We start from the raw sequence: 17614 nt of genomic DNA, 5'->3' as shown, positions 1-17614 counted from the left end.
CTGCTTTTTTCATCATACTGGTGGAACATGAGAGCAACTTAAAGAGAAATACCCACTCCCTTGGGAAGGATGGTCAGCAAAGCAGCTCCCCTTATGGATGGAAATGAGAAGACGTTGGTTATTTTGTAGCCATTCTGATTAAACCTTTTATTCATGTACCCCTGTTCCTCCATTTCTGAAACAACTTGAGAGTGAAAATGGCTGCCTGTCCTCACTACCTTGCTAGCAATTTCATACTCTTAAAAAGCAGGACTTAATCGTACTGAAAAGTGCTATTTCTAAGCATTAAGCAATGGGTGTGGATCCCACTGCTGGAAAATTATTTCAATGGTACATTAAGCCCAGCTACTACCTACACTAAAAAATTCACAGCTCACTTAACCATTGAATCTTAGCTATTCAAAAGCTTTTGGGTGGATCTATACCCAACAGCACAGCCCCAAGCTCTAGTACCCTCCTCTAGTACCCTCAATGCAATCATTGAAGGGGACGGAAACAACCAGCCTTTTGATCAGTTGTTGCCGAAGCTTTTTAACTGGGATGCTGATTTTTCATATTAAATAGCCATATATACATTGTGCCGCTGGATCCAAGCTTCCCAAGTCTCTGCCGGGTGCAAGCAGGTTATCCGGGGTTTAACAGCGCTTGTATCAGCACGCACCAGCCCCCCCCTTCCCCCGTAATTATTTCCCTGGCCTGCAGCAGACACAGCCAGGCCAATCTCCACTTTCACATGCACGCTTCTGACTTGCAAACAGTTTATTTTTCAGATCTAGATGCCTGCCTTGGCTTTCACAGCAGCACCATTTAGGCTGCCAAGTCCTGAAGATTGCTGTTTGCGCTTAGAGGCAGCACAAAGGAAGCTCGAGTACCAAACAGGACCTATTCCCTTTAGGCCCGCGTGGGTTCCAGCCCAGGCCCAGGTACCCCCAGCGCCGGGAGGCGGGCAGCGCCTCAGGACCCTGGGAAGCCGCCAGAAGGAGGCTGAGCGCGCTTTCCCGAGGGCTGCACTCACCTCTGCCACCCTCCTGCCCACGGCAGCTCCCGCCCATGCCCGGCACCCAGACCCAACCCTGCCACTCCCGGCCCCACCACTCATCTTCGCCCCTCAGAGCCTGCTCCGCCCACCCGCGCCCCGCAGCAGCTGACGCGGCCGACCCCCATTGGCTACCCAGTGCGCGAGCGCCGGGGAGGCCAATGGGCGGCGGCCACGGCGGAGGGACGTGCGGCGCGTGGGCGGTGAGGCGGGGCGGGCAGGCTCCAGTCGCAGTGGCCTGAGGAGCGGGAGGCAGCCATGGGCGCGCGGTCCGCGGGCCGCCTGTGGTGGGGTAGGAGCCGCGCGCGGCGGGGCCGCTGACGGGACGGGACGGGACGGGACGGGACGGGACGGGGCCGCCGGAGGGGCGGCGGGACGCGGCCTCCCTGTTCAGGCCTCTCGGGGCCCGTCGCGGGGTGCGGGCCCGTCGCGGGCCCAGCACCGGAGAGGGCTGGGCTGCTGTTGGGCACGAGTGCGGAGCCGCCATGCGCCCGTTTCCCGCTCGAGGAGGAGCGGGGCCTCTGCGCCGTGCGGGTCGCTCCCCGTGGTGGCCGGCAGCGGGGCGGGTGGCGCCCGCTGTCGCGTTTGGGCTATTGTCGGTCCCGGCCGCTGTGCCCCCCGGGGGGTGGGTTATTAGTGGCTCGGTGGGCTGCTGAAACGCAGGTAGATGGTTTGAAGGTCCCGGCAACAAAATAACAAACAAAAGGTGCTTTTCTCTCGCTCTAATGAAAACAGAAAAGCTTTAGTTTCCATTGAGCAGTGATATTTACTTGCTTGGCTGCCCTGACGTGGGAGCTGGTGCTGTAAGGGCAGCAAAAAAGCAATGAGTGAAGACAAAAAGAGGAGTCCGTGGGGAATTGTGCTTTTTCTTCCCCTTCCCCTGCTGCCGGGGCTTCTGTGCCAAATAAATCGATAAACGTGTGAAGCAGTCCTCGTCGGGCCTCTCTGCTGCAGAAGGAGCGGGTATTTTAAGGAGGAAATTCACAGAATCGTCATCCCATAGCAAAAGCTTTTTTGTTTTCCCCCACAGATCTTCAGTTACTACTTGGCTTGTCGATGAGGACTAGTAATACCACCATGGAGCTGCCTTAGTTGGTTTAACAAGTTTCCTATTTATCTAATCTGTTTACATTAGAAGACAACTTTTGAAATTGGATTATCTGTTTTGGGTTTTCTTTTGTTTGTTTGTTGCCTCAGTATCAAGGACAGCTGTGCATTTTCCTGGCTTAGATGCTTGTAGGAAAATTATCCTTTAATTTGCTAAAAATTAATTAAACCTTGAGTATTGCACTGTAGAAAGGAAATTTATGCCACGGGTTCATGAGTGGCAAAACAAAAGCAGGTGAACTTCACTGTGTGCTTTCTTTTGTGGGTTCTCTTCAGCAGGTGTTTTTAGGTAAGTTAGGACTTCTCTATTTGAAGTGACAGAAATGGCTGAGGGAACTCTGTTCAGCTTCTGAATGGATTCTGCCAGAGATCTCTTTAGGTGATGCTAAAATATGCTGATTTAAATTTAATGGTCTCATTCCACCTAAAGAAAAGTTTCTTGCTTGAGAGTGACTGTAACATTCAAGTAGCTTTTCCATCCTTCTTTTCTTACTCTACCCCAGTGGCAGCTGCTACTGTAGGTCACTGTAACATGCTGTGACAGCCACAGATTGCCTTGGAAGTCAGTTGATTAGTGCCGATGAAGTGCTGTTTGTGTGTAAGCATACTGAATGGAGACAGCTAATCTAATGTGTAAATCTGGTGGTGTAAACCAAATAGGATCACACCAGAAGAAAAAGGTTGGGTCCTGGGGCTAAAAGAAGCAGTTAGAAGAGGTAATTAGTGCAACGGATAGGGTAATGGGCTGCAGCACGGCAGTTCAGACCTGATCTGTAGTTGAGTAACCTGGAAGATGTTATTTTTGTCAGCTTCTCTCACCTGCAGGATAGCTGAAATGAAACTGGCTTTTCCTGAGCAGGACTGATAAAGTGTAGGTGATGGAGAAGGACTTGGGGCTGTTGGTTGATGAGAAGCTGAACATGAGCCGGCAGTGTGCGCTTGCAGCCCAGAAAGCCAACTGTATCCCGGGCTGCATCAAAAGAAGCGTGACCAGCAGGTCAAAGGAGGTGATCCTGCCCCTCTACTCTGCTCTCATGAGACCTCACTTGGAGTACTGCATACAGTTCTGGTGTCCTCAACATAAAAAGGACATGGAGCTGTTGGAGCGAGTCCAGAGGAGGGCCACGAGGGTGATAAGAGGGCTGGAGCACCTCCCATATGAAGACAGGCTGAGAGAGTTGGGGCTGTTCAGCCTGGAGAAGAGCAGGCTGCGTGGAGACCTCATAGCTGCCTTCCAGTATCTGAAGGGGGTCTATAAGGATGCTGGGGAAGGACTCTTCCTTAGGGACTGTAGTGGTAGGACAAGGGGTAATGGGTTCAAACTTAAACAGGAAGTTTAGATTCAATATAAGGAAGAAGTTCTTTACTGTGAGGGTGGTGAGGCACTGGAATGGGTTGCCCAAGGAAGTTGTGAATGCTCCATCCCTGGTGGTGGTCAAGACCAGGTTGAACAGAGCCTTGGGCCACATGGTTTAGTGTGAGGTGTCCCTGCCCATGGCAGGGGGGTTGGAACTAAATGATCTTAAGGTTCTTTCCAACCCTAACTATTCTATGATTCTATGCTGTGCAGTCTGCATACCATGTGCTGTGGAGCTTCTGCATCACTGAATTGTAGCTTCCTCTCACATTCAGTCTTGAGAGAGAATGTGCAGCTTCCTATGCAAATTACTAACCACTCACAGCAAAGCTAACTACTTTCTTGAGTAGGTCTAATTTAGATGTCTGAACTCTTACTCGCCCCAGTCTTTGGTGGACTAAGGCAAGTCTTTTGCTATGTGGATTTTGTTGCAGAGATGGTTATCATCTTTCATCAAGTCATGTCTCAATCTCTCTGGCTTGGTAGAGGAAGGATTATGAGGTTTTATGTGCCAAGTCTTAAGATATAAGATCCAGAAGTATGAAGTCTTTCTTCAGAGAAAGCAATTTCCTTGTACCTTTCAATTTTTTAGGAGTCTAAGAGTGCTTGAGTTGTTAACCATGGAGATTTAGCTATTGTTCTCCAGTCTGTTGCTAGAGAGATAAATCAATGGTAGACTAAGATCCTGATGAGCAAGAATGAAGGAGCTCCTTACACTAACAGTGCATCAAGTCACAGTCTTAAAATCAGTATAACTGTACTAAAACTAGTTGAGACAGTCCTGCGTTATGTGGTCCTATGAAAGATGTGTTTGAGTGCCTGCTGTGCACTCAAGAGGTGTGGGCTTAAGAGGTTTTGTAAGAAAGAACTGGAAGAAATTGAAGCTAATCGTGGGGATCCCTGTGGAAGTTCTGCTGGTCTGGTAGGGTTAAGGTAGCAGTTTTGACAAACTGTTCCCTGGAGAGCTGTAGTGGGAGTGGCATAACTCTAGCGAGCTTTAGGCACAGCAAATATATTGCATGATCCTTTTGATTCCTGATTTAAGTGAGGAGGGAGGGCATATATCTTGCTTTAACTTACTCCAGTGCCTTAACTTACTCTTTTTTCTGGCCTTTGAATCTGTCCCCCCCATCTTTTTTTTTTTTTTTTCTTCCTTTCCCCTGCCTGCTGATTTGGCAACAGGAAAATCATAAATGTTCTGCAGGAATGCTGATTGCTTTGCTTTTTGTTCTAGGCACAGTGAGCTGCACGTTATTCCTTGCGGTTAACAGTTTATATTCAGCCAGTGATGATGTGATAGAGCTAACACCAACTAACTTCAACAAGGAGGTCATTCAGAGTGAAAGCCTGTGGCTCGTGGAGTTCTATGCCCCATGGTAAGAATTACATCTGCATACTTGCCTGCTCTTATCGGGGAGGAGCAGCATAGGAATCTACTGCTGATCAGTCCAGCGTTTCAGTCAGTTGTTGGCAGTACAGTTATCAGTTTGATGGCCTCATGCCTAGCAAAATAACTCTAGTTGGAGTTCCTATTTTAAATACCCTCATGAGGGAAAAAGGCAGGAATTGCTTTCAAGTTGGTAAATAGGGTCTAATAAAACCTTTTATGCCATTTTACTACTTCAGTACTGAAGTAATGTATTACCACTTTACTACTTTTTCTGAAGTCAGTGTTAAAAATAACTGATCAAAGTGCAGTAGGTGAGAAAGCCTCTCATTTCCGTCTTTCTGATGCTGATGTGAAAGCACAGAGCTGAATTCGCACTTAGAATTTCCAATTTCCATTGAAAACCATTGGCTTTGTGCATCTTAATTTAGCACTTCTATCTCCCATCCTGCTCATGTCCAAAGCATGCCATCTCTTCCATGTAAATTCTGACAATGTATATTCCACCTTTGCACAAATCCTCTGTGCTATTGCCATCCAAAGCTCTACGTTCTGGAGAAAGGGGCCTTTCATTGCAACAGCCTGACTGAATCTGAACTGAGAGGCTCAAGAGGAAGCTTGTTGTGCCTCCTCTAGTGTTGTTGCAGCTTTACAGGCAAAAGGAAGCTTTATTGAACAATAGTAATCAAGCGTGGAACAAGTATAAGTAAACTGGTAGCTCCTCTTTCCCTACAGATTTGTGATACTGTGACTGTACACTAGTTGCCAGTCAGCTGTTGCTCTTGTCTGCCAGACACCTCTAGAAATGTGCCACAAATTCTTGTTAGAGAAGAAGTTACCTCTAGCATATTTTTTTTTGAGGCTCTGTCACATCTATTTTAGCTTGCAACAAGCAGACTAGTGTGCAAATCTGGATTTTGGTGCTCATGTTTGCCTCTGTGCTAGGAAAGCCAGCTAGCTTTTGAGATGTGTGCACATATGTGTATTTGTATACACTTCTATAATACATGTGGAGGTTTTTCTTCAAAAGTCTTGAGTGATGATGTGATGTGGCGTAGCCTCTTCCCCTCTTCGTGAGTAGATTTGAAGTCTCCTAAGTTTGCTGTGAGTGATTGTTTGGTAATTGCAAATCCAACAAGACCATTCTGTACTTTGTGAAATAATTGTCAGGTCTGAATGACAATTACTGTGTTTTGTTTCCTAAAAGGTGTGGTCATTGTCAAAGACTAACCCCAGAGTGGAAGAAAGCAGCAACAGCATTAAAAGTAAGTTGTTTAGCCTTTCAAATGTGCTTGTGGCAGTGGATTGAGGAGAGTTTGGCTGTTGGCCATCTGGCTTGGGAACACAGAGGTGGGGTTTGGTCCCCAAAACCATATCACTTTAGTCATACTTGTCCAGCCAGGGAAGTGGCCGATCAGGGGCAATTAAAAAGATAGTATTTTTGTGGGTGTTTTTCTTTTTTTAAAAAAGAAGCCATTGAATTATAAAGGAAGCGAGTAAATTCTCTCCCTGTGAATTCCCTTTACTGTTTTCCAGGACTGCTTCTAACAGCACCAGAAGGCATTAGAATCTAGCCATCCCCCCAAATAGCATGTTCCTCTTTTCATCCTCACTGTTCTGTTGCCTGCCTCTGAAGTACAGGAAAAGCATGTAAAAATAGCTTTGTAAGCTGTTAGTGGTGAATATTTCTTTAATTACAGAAAACTTGGTCAGGTAGTGATTTGCTGAACTCTTGCCTATGTAAAATATATTCCCCTTATTCAACAACAAACTGAAAAAAATGACAATTTAAAATCTGGTTTGTCAGGATGAAGGAAGAATGGACATATGGTATTCTGTAGGTTAATGTTTCTAGGGGAGGATTACACCTCTCTTCGGGTGACTGTTTTCATACCCTCCCAATAACACACTCTTCGCGCCCCACAGCATACACAGAGTATAAAATGTGTTAGATCATTGTAGAGGTCTTGTCTTAGTATTTGTTTTTACTTCCACAGGGTGTAGTGAAAGTAGGTGCAGTAGATGCAGACAAACATCAGTCCTTGGGTGGACAGTATGGAGTCAGAGGGTTTCCAACTATCAAGATATTTGGAGCCAACAAAAACAAAGCAGAGGATTATCAGGGTAAATGTGATGTTCTTTCATGTGTTGCATGCCTGAAAACTTTCCTGGATATAGTAATTATGGTAGCTGTTAGTACTGTCTTGTGTGGTGTTTGCTTCCTGTCTAGTGCTTGTTGCAACTGTGACACAGGTGCGTGGGACCGACTTGATCAAATTGTACACGTCTTAGTGTGGGCTAAGATGCTAAGCCCACACAGTCAGACAGTCCCACCTCCAGCTGGTGGAGGTTGCTAGGCAGTTCTAAAGAATTATTCCTTTCTTCCTGTTTACTGGGAGCTTGCCAAATCTGGTATCTTGCCACATCAGATAAGGGTGGTAGTTAAAAACTGGAGTGAAGTCAAATCATGCCGTTTGTGTTTGTCAATGATGTCCCACCACTAGTACTATATCACTCATAGCCCAGTCCAGCTTTTCCTGAAAAATCCGTAGAGTGAGGGAGTATTATGTTTGTTAATGAAGGTGGGGGCCTATCTTAACCTGGCCTTTGATGCTTCAATCGCTCATTTTGCTGCGTTGCAGGTGGCAGGACAAGTGACGCTATTGTTGATGCTGCTCTAAGTGCTCTTCGGTCCCTGGTGAAAGACCGTCTTAGTGGCAGAAGTGGAGGATATAGTTCTGGGAAACAGGTATTTGAGGGAATGTGTGTGTTCAACTGGAGACTGTCCTGTACAGGAGAGCCTGTGTCCCTGACCCATTTCACAGAATAGTTGAAGTTGGAAGGAACCTCTGAAGTTTGTTTAGTCCAGCCCCCCTGCCCAGTGCAGGGCCAGCTTGAGCAGATTGCTCAGGGCTGTCCCCCACCAAGTTGTGAGTATCTCCAAAGACTGAGACTCCACATGGATTGCACTTTTGGGGCAACCTATTCCAGTGTTTGACCACCCTCACAGTAGAAGAGTTTTCTCTTACATTTAAACTAAATTCTTGTGTTTCAACTTACGCCCTTTTTGTCCTGTCACTGGGTATTGCAGAGAAGAGCCTGCATTTCTTACTTCCCTCCACTCAGATATTTATATACATGGATAGGATCCATGCTAAGTCTTCTCTCTTTCCAGCTGAGCAATCCCATCTTTCTCAGTCTCTCATCATACATCAGATGCTCAAAGCCCTTAACCAGCTTTGACCCTTGGCTGGACTTGCTCTGGTGTGTGTATAGTTCTTATACTGGGGAGCCCAGAACTAGACCCAGCACTCAGATGTCTTGCACAGTGCTGAACAGAGGAAAGGATCACCTCCCCAGATCTGCTGGCAACCCAGTGCAGTTTGGGGGGCTGTTGGCTGCCTTTGCCACAGGGATGCAGTGCTGGGTCATATTCAGCTCATCCACCTGGACCCCCAGGTCCCTCTGAAAAGCTGCTTTCCAGCTAGTCAGTCCCAAACATGGGGTGATTCTTCTCCAGGTGCGTCTCCCTTTGAACTTTGAGGTCCTTGTTAGCTCTGTTCTCCAGCTGGTTGAGGTATCATTTGCCTAGTTCTAGTCTAAGCTGAAGGGATGAGGCTTTTTTTAATTTGGTCGTGTTCTGAAGTTGGCTTGCTGGATTTCTCCCTGAAGGTAAATTGAAAAGCTTCTGGCTCCTACTGCTGTTTCTAAATCATGGAGCACATACACTCCAATGTCCTCAGGCTGGCCAGGTAGAAGACTTGGGTGGTCTGTGCCCTGTAGTGTGTATTGCTCTCACACGTGTTTGTTTTGCCTGGAAATCAGAACACACTGGTGGGGGAGGGTTGGAGAGCACTTTGTTCTTGGGCAGATCACAGCATGAAGGACTGGGGAAGTGTTCCCACATCTTGTTAGTCAGTTTGACCCGATTTTAAGAGAAGGATCGCTTACTGTTTCTTGAAAGTGCTGTGAGAGTAGGCTGTGTGTATTGTCAGTTCTAAAAATGGAGAAGTTGTGTAACTTATACTGCCTGTTTTGTGTCTCATTCAAATAAAGACCATTTGGTATGACATGACGCACGGGAGATGGCTTTTGTGGGAAACCAATTTTGGTTACTTCTTATGTGAGGGTCTGTTTGTTTCTTACAGAGTCGAGAGAGCGGAGGTGGTGATAAGAGGGACGTGATTGAGCTGACTGATGACAGCTTCGATAAGAACGTCATAAATAGTGATGATGTGTGGATGGTGGAGTTTTATGCCCCATGGTGTGGGCACTGCAAAAAGTAAATGAGTTTTTTCTTCAACAGTTGAGTTCCCACTAGTGCTTGTTTTTATGAGATACCCTTAATCCCCTAAAACAGAACTTGCATCTCTGGTATATCAGAAGTAGGGGTTTCTGTAAGGTGTTTTAACAAAAATGTGTGGGCTTCAGCTGCTCAGGGCACCTTGATGCTGCTCTGGCTGCATCCCTCCTTAGTAGTAAAATGCCCAGTTGCCAGTGAAAATAAGAGCCAGAAGTTCTATTAACCTTTTCCTTCCTTTAGATGTGGGAGTTGAGTCTTATTTGGAATAACCCTCCTAGCTGTCATTCTCTGCAGAGGCTTTATTTTTTTCCTGAGTGTGGTGTACTTTTGCTAGCCTTAAGTAAGCTTAGAGTACTCATACTCTTTGTTTTTCAGCCTGGAGCCAGAATGGGCAGCTGCTGCCACTGAGGTGAAGGAACAAACAAAGGGAAAAGTGAAGCTGGCTGCAGTAGATGCAACTGTTAATCAGATGCTGACAGGCAGATATGGGGTAAGTGTGCTTTGCAGTGGTTACAATTTCCTTTCCATCTCTGGTAAGTCAGATTTCCCTTTAATGCTTAGTGAACTGTTCCTTAATCTGGTACCACTTAAATGTTTTGTGCTAAAAATAACGTTAAGTGTCACATAGCATTTTCCCACAAAATTCTTTCCTGAATGTCAGTAACAATATAAATAAATGGGATGAGATGAAATGAATAAATCTGGATGTTGCTGATGAAAAAGGCTGTTTATATCCATGAAATCTTGTATAGGTTCATCATCTGAAGTGAAAGGTCTCTCAGACTATGTGCTGGCTGGGCATCTCCAGAACTCACACATCTACCTGTACATCTTGGAGCCAGTTAGCAGGGATCACTGACAACGTTAGCTACCCCGATCAGCTATGCTGCAAGTCCAAAGGGAACTGATATGCTTTAATTTTTAATACAGTACAGGATGTTCACAGTATGCTGCTTAGTTTTCATGTGCACATGGCTGGCAGTTGGTGGGAACACTGAACAAATTTTAGTGGGAGTGTAGCAGAGGGAGCTTAAGGTCCACTTGTTGCCATGTAGGCACAGTGCTGTCCCCCCACAGAAAAACTGGGGGAACTACTGTCTAATAAAAATAAAGACTTAAAATAGTCCTCATGGTACTTAAACCTGCGGTGCTTCGTATATCTGAATTGATATGAAACCATTATTGATTCATCAGACCTAAGACTTGAAACAGTGTATCAGTGTATGTTAACCTGGTTTTGAATTGTTGCACAAGTAGGAAACAAAATTGTTCAGTTATAACAGGCTGGGAGACTTGATTCACATAGGCATTGAATCTCTTCCCTTTTCTTCATCAGAGTATCACACAACTTCCACCATAAATTTTCAGATTTATGTGATCAGATGGTTTAAATTTCTTTTGCAGATTCGTGGATTTCCTACCATTAAAATCTTCCAGAAAGGAGAAGACCCTGTTGATTATGATGGTGGGAGAACCAGATCTGACATTGTTTCTCGTGCTCTGGATCTGTTTTCTGATAATGCACCACCACCTGAGCTCCTGGAGGTACCTTTACATCATTTTCCCAAATTGCTTTTCCATCATATCCTTTGCAGCAGTTTTTACAGGACTAGGTTATTGTAAATAAAACAGCCTAAATGTGCTGCCTGCGCACTCTGTTGCAGCAGAAAGTCAAGGATGACAAGTCTGATCATTCAGCTCTGTTATTTGTTTTTCACTGAATTTGTCAACTGAAAGATTATCAGAATTGATACAGTGAAGGCACTGATGGGATGGTACCAGGGTGTCTGAATCCTCTTGAGGAATGAGTGAGAAGGTTGGGTTCTGTGCCCCATCTTTTTTCTTACAACAAAAAGGCATGGTTTTGTCATTGGCAAGCCATCCATTAGGAGATGCATAAGAACAGAGCTTGCTTGTTGTCCAAAAAACTCCACTAGTTTCAGCTTGATATTGGTGGATTTGAAATGGTGATCAGTTGTCCCCAAAGTGGGGTGTATCCAAGACAATCTATTGGAGTGCAGGAAGAAAAAAAACCATTTGTACTATAAATAAACTTAAAGATATTTAACAATGGTGGTTGTTTCATCTTTGTTACCCTTTTAAAATATCTATTTTCTGCATGGTTTATAGTGTACATAATGTTAGTACAATAGTACATGCATGTAATTGATAGACATATATTGGGGCTGCGTGCTTAGAAATTTTTTTACTGGCAAAGGTGCGCAATCAGAGTTTGGAGGTGTAGATAAGTGGGTTGATTCCTTTTTAAGGTAGGTCATACAAAACTGGTATTGCTGTTGTTAATGTCAGTTAAATATCCTCAATTCTCAGCAGATGCTGCACCCTGCTGCCTCTCCTTATACCAGCAGTACTATGAATGAAACCTCCAGGCATATGTGTAGATATGGGTGTGCTGTTTCCAAGGACAGTGATTTTTTTTAGTATCTGTGATCTTACTGTTCTCTCTAAGCCTTATTTGGTACTGCTTATTTTTGTGTTGATGAAGTCTTGGCAGAGGACTTTGTGAACTCCTTGTAATTAGTCTTGTCTTGGGGGACCAGTGAAGTAGGAGAGGCTTGTAGGTATTTCCGTCAAGTGGTTCCAATGCTTATCACCTTGTAGGATGGCGTTGATAGGCTGTTGGAGGGAAGCGCAGTCACAGCTGGATAACCAAGTCTTAATCTCATTGACTTTCTGCTACTTTCTTCTAGATAATCAGTGAAGATGTCCTGAAGAATACCTGTGATGCTCATCAGCTCTGCATCATTTCTGTCCTGCCTCATATTCTTGACACAGGTAGACATACAAGCAAAGAGATTTCTGTGTGAATTTGTCACTTAGAGCATGTAGTTGTGTTTAACTTTTTCAATAATGTCTGACAGGAGCTTCAGGGAGGAATTCTTACCTGGATGTCATGTTAAAAATGGCTGAAAAATACAAAAAGAAAATGTGGGGGTAAGTGTCATGTAAATTAGTTGTCTTTGAAAAGATGTGAGCATTTTTTTTAGAGGTAGCAGGATCTAATTTGTATGATAAACCACAACACAATCTATCTGCAGATAAGAGTTGTTCCTTGTTCAGGATAGTGTATCTTGGTATTTCTGTGCTGTGGGAGGGGATGAATAAACTCCTGGTTTATTCAATACTCCTGGTTGGGTTTCTTTTCATCCTCTCAAATCTCTGCAGGTACACGTGATATCTAAGCATTAATGAGATCAGATTAAGCATTTTTTACTTTTGTCCCAAATGCTACAGTATGTTAGGACAGCATTTATCTAGTTTCTTTTAGTGTCTTTTGCTGATGGGTGAGTCTGCCAGTATGACTGAATTCTCAAAAAATAAAAGTAAATTGCAGTTTATTAACAAGTTTCATGCTCTCAAAGGAGCAGGCCAGCAGGCTTTGTGTTTTCTCCTCCTTCTCCTCTCGAGCAGAGATTAGGATCTCTGGGGCTTCTCTGGGAGGTGAGAGTTCTGACACAGACAGCTGTGAAAAGAGGGCAAAATGGCATGAAAGTCTGGGGGAAATGCTGAGGCTGGTTGATTCCAGAGGTTACTCAGGGGACTTGTTCTAAGCGTCAGAGGAACTGAAACCTGACCAGCAAGGAACTGAGTGAACTACTAGTCTTGCAGATCTTGGCAAGAAATCTTCTACAGTGGGATTTGGGCTGTAAGTTTGTCATGTTTAGATCTGTGATCCATTTTAAACCTTACTTTAATATATACTAAAATGTAGCAATTTGTTCAGATTGGTAACATAGTTCTTTCCCTGGACTGTTTTGCTGCTGTTCTGGTCCAGCTTCCAGTGGCTGTCAGCATGGGACTGGCCCAGAAGGGCTGTCAGAGAGGGGCTTTCTTCTGTTACATGGTTCAAGACTGGGATCCTGCTGACTTCAATAACAGCTGGCACTGTCAAGGGCAGTTCAGAGCCCAGCTTGAACTCTACAGGGTTGTGGGGTATGTATGACTTAAATGATTGTAGTGCTCATCCTAATTATTCATTTTCTATGTTATCATTTCCTGAAGGTGGCTGTGGACAGAAGCGGGTGCTCAGTCAGACCTTGAGAGCTCTTTGGGGATTGGAGGCTTTGGGTATCCAGCAATGGCAGCTATTAATGCTCGGAAGATGAAATTTGCCCTTCTGAAAGGATCATTCAGTGAGCAAGGGATTAATGAGTTTCTCAGGTATGATACCTTTAAGTGACTTAAATCTTTCTGTAACTGGGGCCATGACTCTTTAAAACAAAATCAGGCTCTCCAGGGTCAGGTGAGACTTCCACAGTTAAGAGAATTAAGACAATGTGCATTCAGGAGTCAGGGAATTATTTCAGTGGGAATTGCAAATAATAAAGCAGTCACTGTGGTTTTATGGTGGACAGAATTAAGAAGCTGGCCATTTAGACCTAAGTAGTTTAGCACAAATTTTGAAAATAGAAGTGAGCTTTGATCTTGAAAAATTCTGGTTCTCTGGTAATCCAAAAAATTGGCAGGAATTGGTAATCAACAATGTCTGATTCAAATGGTGGATTCTGATTAGTAATTGGGAAGTTCCCAGTTTGGATATCTAAATAGGTGCTTTTGAGGTTCTGTATGTTAAGCTTTCTGGTTTAGTCTAGTCCTGTCTTCTCTCTCCCACCTTCTTCATTCCCCTGGCATCTGATAAACTAATTGAGGGACCCGAAGCAATCCATCCAAAAAGTCAGCACAAGTTCACTGAAACTGCCTCTTGTGTAGCTGGGCAAGAGCCAGTGCTCAAAAGAATTGAATGGGGAGAGGAAATGGAAAGGAGGACAGAAGGTGGCAGCAGCAATTAAACAGAGCAGCTAAGCTTAAAGCTTATTACTTAAGCATGGTCTAAGTGAAGTGGGAATTCTGCTTCTGGGTAAAACACCAGCTGCCATAAGGTATGTATGTACATATATAGTGTAAGCCTTTGAGAGCTTACATTAGCAGTGTTATTGCTATGTCCTTGCTTGGAGAATGGCGGAGAACACTCAGAATTACAAAAGCAAATACAACAGTCTCTCCTCACCTTGCACATTAATTGAACCCTGTTCCTGCTGGCTTAATAGAAACAGTGCTATATTCTCTTACCTGTGTAAGTGATCAGACTATCTTCTTAAAGCCAAAAAGGGACCATTCTCAGACCATCAAGTGAAAATTAGGATTCAGGTGCAAGGAGAGTAATACCAAGCAGTTGGTGCTAATGCATGTGAGAAGCATCTGCCTTTCTCAGACATGGCAAATTCTCTTAGGCTGTAAAATCCATCTTAGTGAAGCCTCTCCTGATAAGGGTGGATGGTGCTTCCAGGACACAACAGCCAACTTAACAGCTTGTATTGCATTAGGTAATTGTTTTGGTATTGTCTTACTGCAGAGCAGTTCTTGCTAGAATAATCTCTCACTTGACACTTCAGCTCAGCTGTGCTGCCTACAGAAAGCAGTGCAATCACAGTGGGGGGGTAGCTGGCTGTTAACTCAGCTTCCTGCGTGCAGCTTTTGTAATCTAATAGGCAGTCTCAACAGTACTGACCAAAAGTAAAGAAGTTGGCACTGAGAGGAGCATAAAAATTGTAGGCCCCACCTAGGGAGGAATGCTTATTCAGTCTTACTTGCCTCTGAAAGAGTGCAAAGGGATTAGCTTTTTGGGATTTTAATGTTTAGGCTTTTTGAGGAAGCCTAATTAGCAAGTGCAAGGTGGAGTGTCTTGAAGCTGGTTACCTCCTACCCACTGTAACCTGTGGAGGCTTAGTCTCTGATTAAAAACATCACTAAAAAGATGATTATAAAAGATTTCAAGTAACAGTTGTAGGTGACTTCCAACATTAGAATTAAAGGCTCTTCTTGGAGTTGCCTTAAGTGATTAAACAACACGCTGATAAAGGGGCTGTGCGTGTCCATGGTTGTTACACTGCTGAAATGTGAAATAATATAACTCACATTTTTTGTCTCTTTGAATCCAATTTCAAATTTGCGGTGCTGCTTTAAAGGCTCTATAATTTTCCGCTTCTCAGATGGAAAAGTTTTTGCTTCCAGACAATTTAGATTTGCTTCCAGAGATCAGATCTCAAAGTTGACTTCCTTTTACCTGAAGCAGGCACTGTTCCAGGTAGATGGAGACTGAAGAAACTTCTTTAACTTTTACTTGGTATTTTTTTCTCAGGGAACTATCTGTTGGTCGTGGCTCTACAGCACCAGTTGCTGGTGGAGCTTTCCCTAAAATTCATTCAGTTGAACCTTGGGATGGCAAAGATGGTGAGGTAAGAGGTGCTTCATTTCTAAAAGTGCTGATGACTTGCTAGGCTCAGAAGTGATAGATAAAATAACTAAGAACTGGCAATGTGAAAATTCTTTTTCTTCAAAGATTGTGGTGAGTTGTGTTAATGGTTTCCCATTGTCTAAATCCTGCCATTAGACCAAACACCACATTCATCGCCTGACACTGTGGACAGATACTCCTGCCTAGCTGTTGGGATGTGATCTGAAAGTTGAATCCCTTGAGCCTGAAATGTGTTACTACTTGTGCTGAGTAAGGGAGGTGCTAGTGTATGCATTCAAGGTATGAGTGTTGCAGAGACTTTGGTTCTGCAATATGCTGACCTTATTGTCAGAGTCTTAATGTCAGACAGTTTGTAAGGGAAAGCCCGTGTAATGAGTAGCACAGGGATTAAGTAGGTTCTTAAGGTTCAACATTTCTGTAAAAACCTAAATTACTACAATCCTTCAATCTACTTCAGATGGAATTAAAATAGAGAATATGATAGTATTAGTTCATCTGTATTTGCCTTTATCTGGAGTATTTTTATTATTAGAAAACAACCTTCTAGTCTAAACTCTGATCACTTGTCCTGTGCTTAATACACTTTGAGTTTTTATGACAGAGGTGACGGGAGGGAGCTTTACTCTCAGCATGAAGTAAGCATCTTTAAAAATCAGTGATGTCCTCTGTTAAGTGCTTCAAAACCCATGCTCAAAACCTTCCCTTTTCCACAGCTTCCAGTTGAAGATGATATTGATCTCAGTGATGTGGATCTGGATGACTGGGATAAAGATGAGCTGTGAGATCTTCAGGAAACTTCTTTTCTTGGGAGAGCTTGTGCAGCAGTTTGCAACCTGGTTCACAATCAGATGGATATTCCAGTGGCCTTTTTATGGAGAACTAGCACATGCTATGGAGAACTAGCACTGTGCTGTGCGATGCACTGCAGCAGTGAACTGTACGCATCTCAAGAAAACATTGCAGAAATTCTGTGAATTGTCATAACCAGTAAACTTGATTGTATTCTGTGTAACAAATATTTTGAGGACAACATGGATATTTCTTTGGAACATCTTGGGGTTTGTTTTGTTGATAGTGTGCTGTTTGAGTGTTGCTGGAGGCTGTTAGTGTAACCAATTTTAAACGTGATATTTTTCTTCATGGAGGTGGAACCTGGTCAGCTTCTGTTTCAATTGAAGAATAAAACAAAATATTTTTGACATACAGTGTTAGTCTTGTGTAGAGTAACAGAGGTGCACATGATAAAAGCTATCCCATTTTGGATGACTCTTGAGAAATGAGCTGTAGGCTATAGAGACTGGGGCAGAGGCGAGTCCTAAACCACCCCTTGCTGCGAATGATCTTGACAGTTTGGCCTAAAGCCTGATTAGATGGACAATCCTAGTTTAAATGCTCTTTAGTCTTCCTCTTCTTTCTCAGGGGCTTTCTCTTTGTGCCAGACTTGGTGAGATCTTTAACGCAACGAAAGCAGGGTGGCTGCTGCAGTGGGAGACACAGGGAGCTGTTTCCTCAGGATTGGAGGTGAAGCTAATCCCCATTTTAGGGCATAATCTAACATTTTAGGGCAAGGTGCTAACAAACACCATGGTGCTGTCTCCAGCAAATTGGGTAGTGGTAGTACTTCTTCACTTCCCATCTGATGTTGCTTTGATTTGAAATCGCTATTTCCTTGGAAGGGGAATCAGGACTGGGCATGGCAATAGTTGCTGCTGCTTTTTAAATACAAATACTATTATATTTTGTTGCTCTTCATGTCTCGTGTCTAGTGAATGACCCTCATATGATCAGCTTAGAATCATGGAATTGTTTCTAAGTAAGGAGTGTAAGAACTGAAATTTCCTCTCCTTTCAAGGAAATAATTGAATGTAGATATTTATCGTGTAGTGTCTGTAGGAGATGGCCCGTAGCTCCCTCCTGATGGAAGGCGGGGTAAGACCCACTGGCGTTCAACAGTAATTTTCTGGATTTGGTGCAGGAAACATGCTCCAACTCTAAGCCATCCCAGCACGTAAGTTCTAACTGAACAGTCTTGGCAGAAACTAAACTGAGGAGCACTTGGGACTAGAAGTCATACTACAGTAAGTTCCACAGCAATTCTGAGGATCTTTCTTTTAAAGCTTTTTTTTTTAAAAAAACTAAAGAAACTT

General features: G+C 43.9%; 1 protein-coding gene across 1 annotated transcript; it reads left to right on the top strand.

Moving 5' to 3' along the window:
- The first annotated feature begins 1198 nt into the window (after positions 1-1198).
- PDIA6 (protein disulfide isomerase family A member 6) lies at positions 1199-16672 on the top strand. The gene is made up of 13 exons (XM_030489829.1): positions 1199-1328; positions 4735-4876; positions 6095-6152; positions 6885-7011; positions 7530-7636; positions 9036-9169; positions 9566-9680; positions 10595-10735; positions 11902-11986; positions 12073-12145; positions 13214-13372; positions 15351-15447; positions 16181-16672. Exons 1-13 carry the CDS (start codon positions 1295-1297, stop codon positions 16247-16249), a joined length of 1341 nt encoding a protein of 446 aa, XP_030345689.1. The 5' UTR covers positions 1199-1294; the 3' UTR covers positions 16250-16672.
- The last annotated feature ends 942 nt before the right edge of the window (positions 16673-17614 follow it).

Source organism: Strigops habroptila, chromosome 6 (genome assembly GCF_004027225.2).
Source record: "Strigops habroptila isolate Jane chromosome 6, bStrHab1.2.pri, whole genome shotgun sequence".
NCBI classification, from domain to species: domain Eukaryota; kingdom Metazoa; phylum Chordata; class Aves; order Psittaciformes; family Psittacidae; genus Strigops; species Strigops habroptila.
The sequence above is the reverse complement of the archived record's forward strand: the minus strand, read 5'-3'. Positions and strand labels throughout refer to the sequence as shown.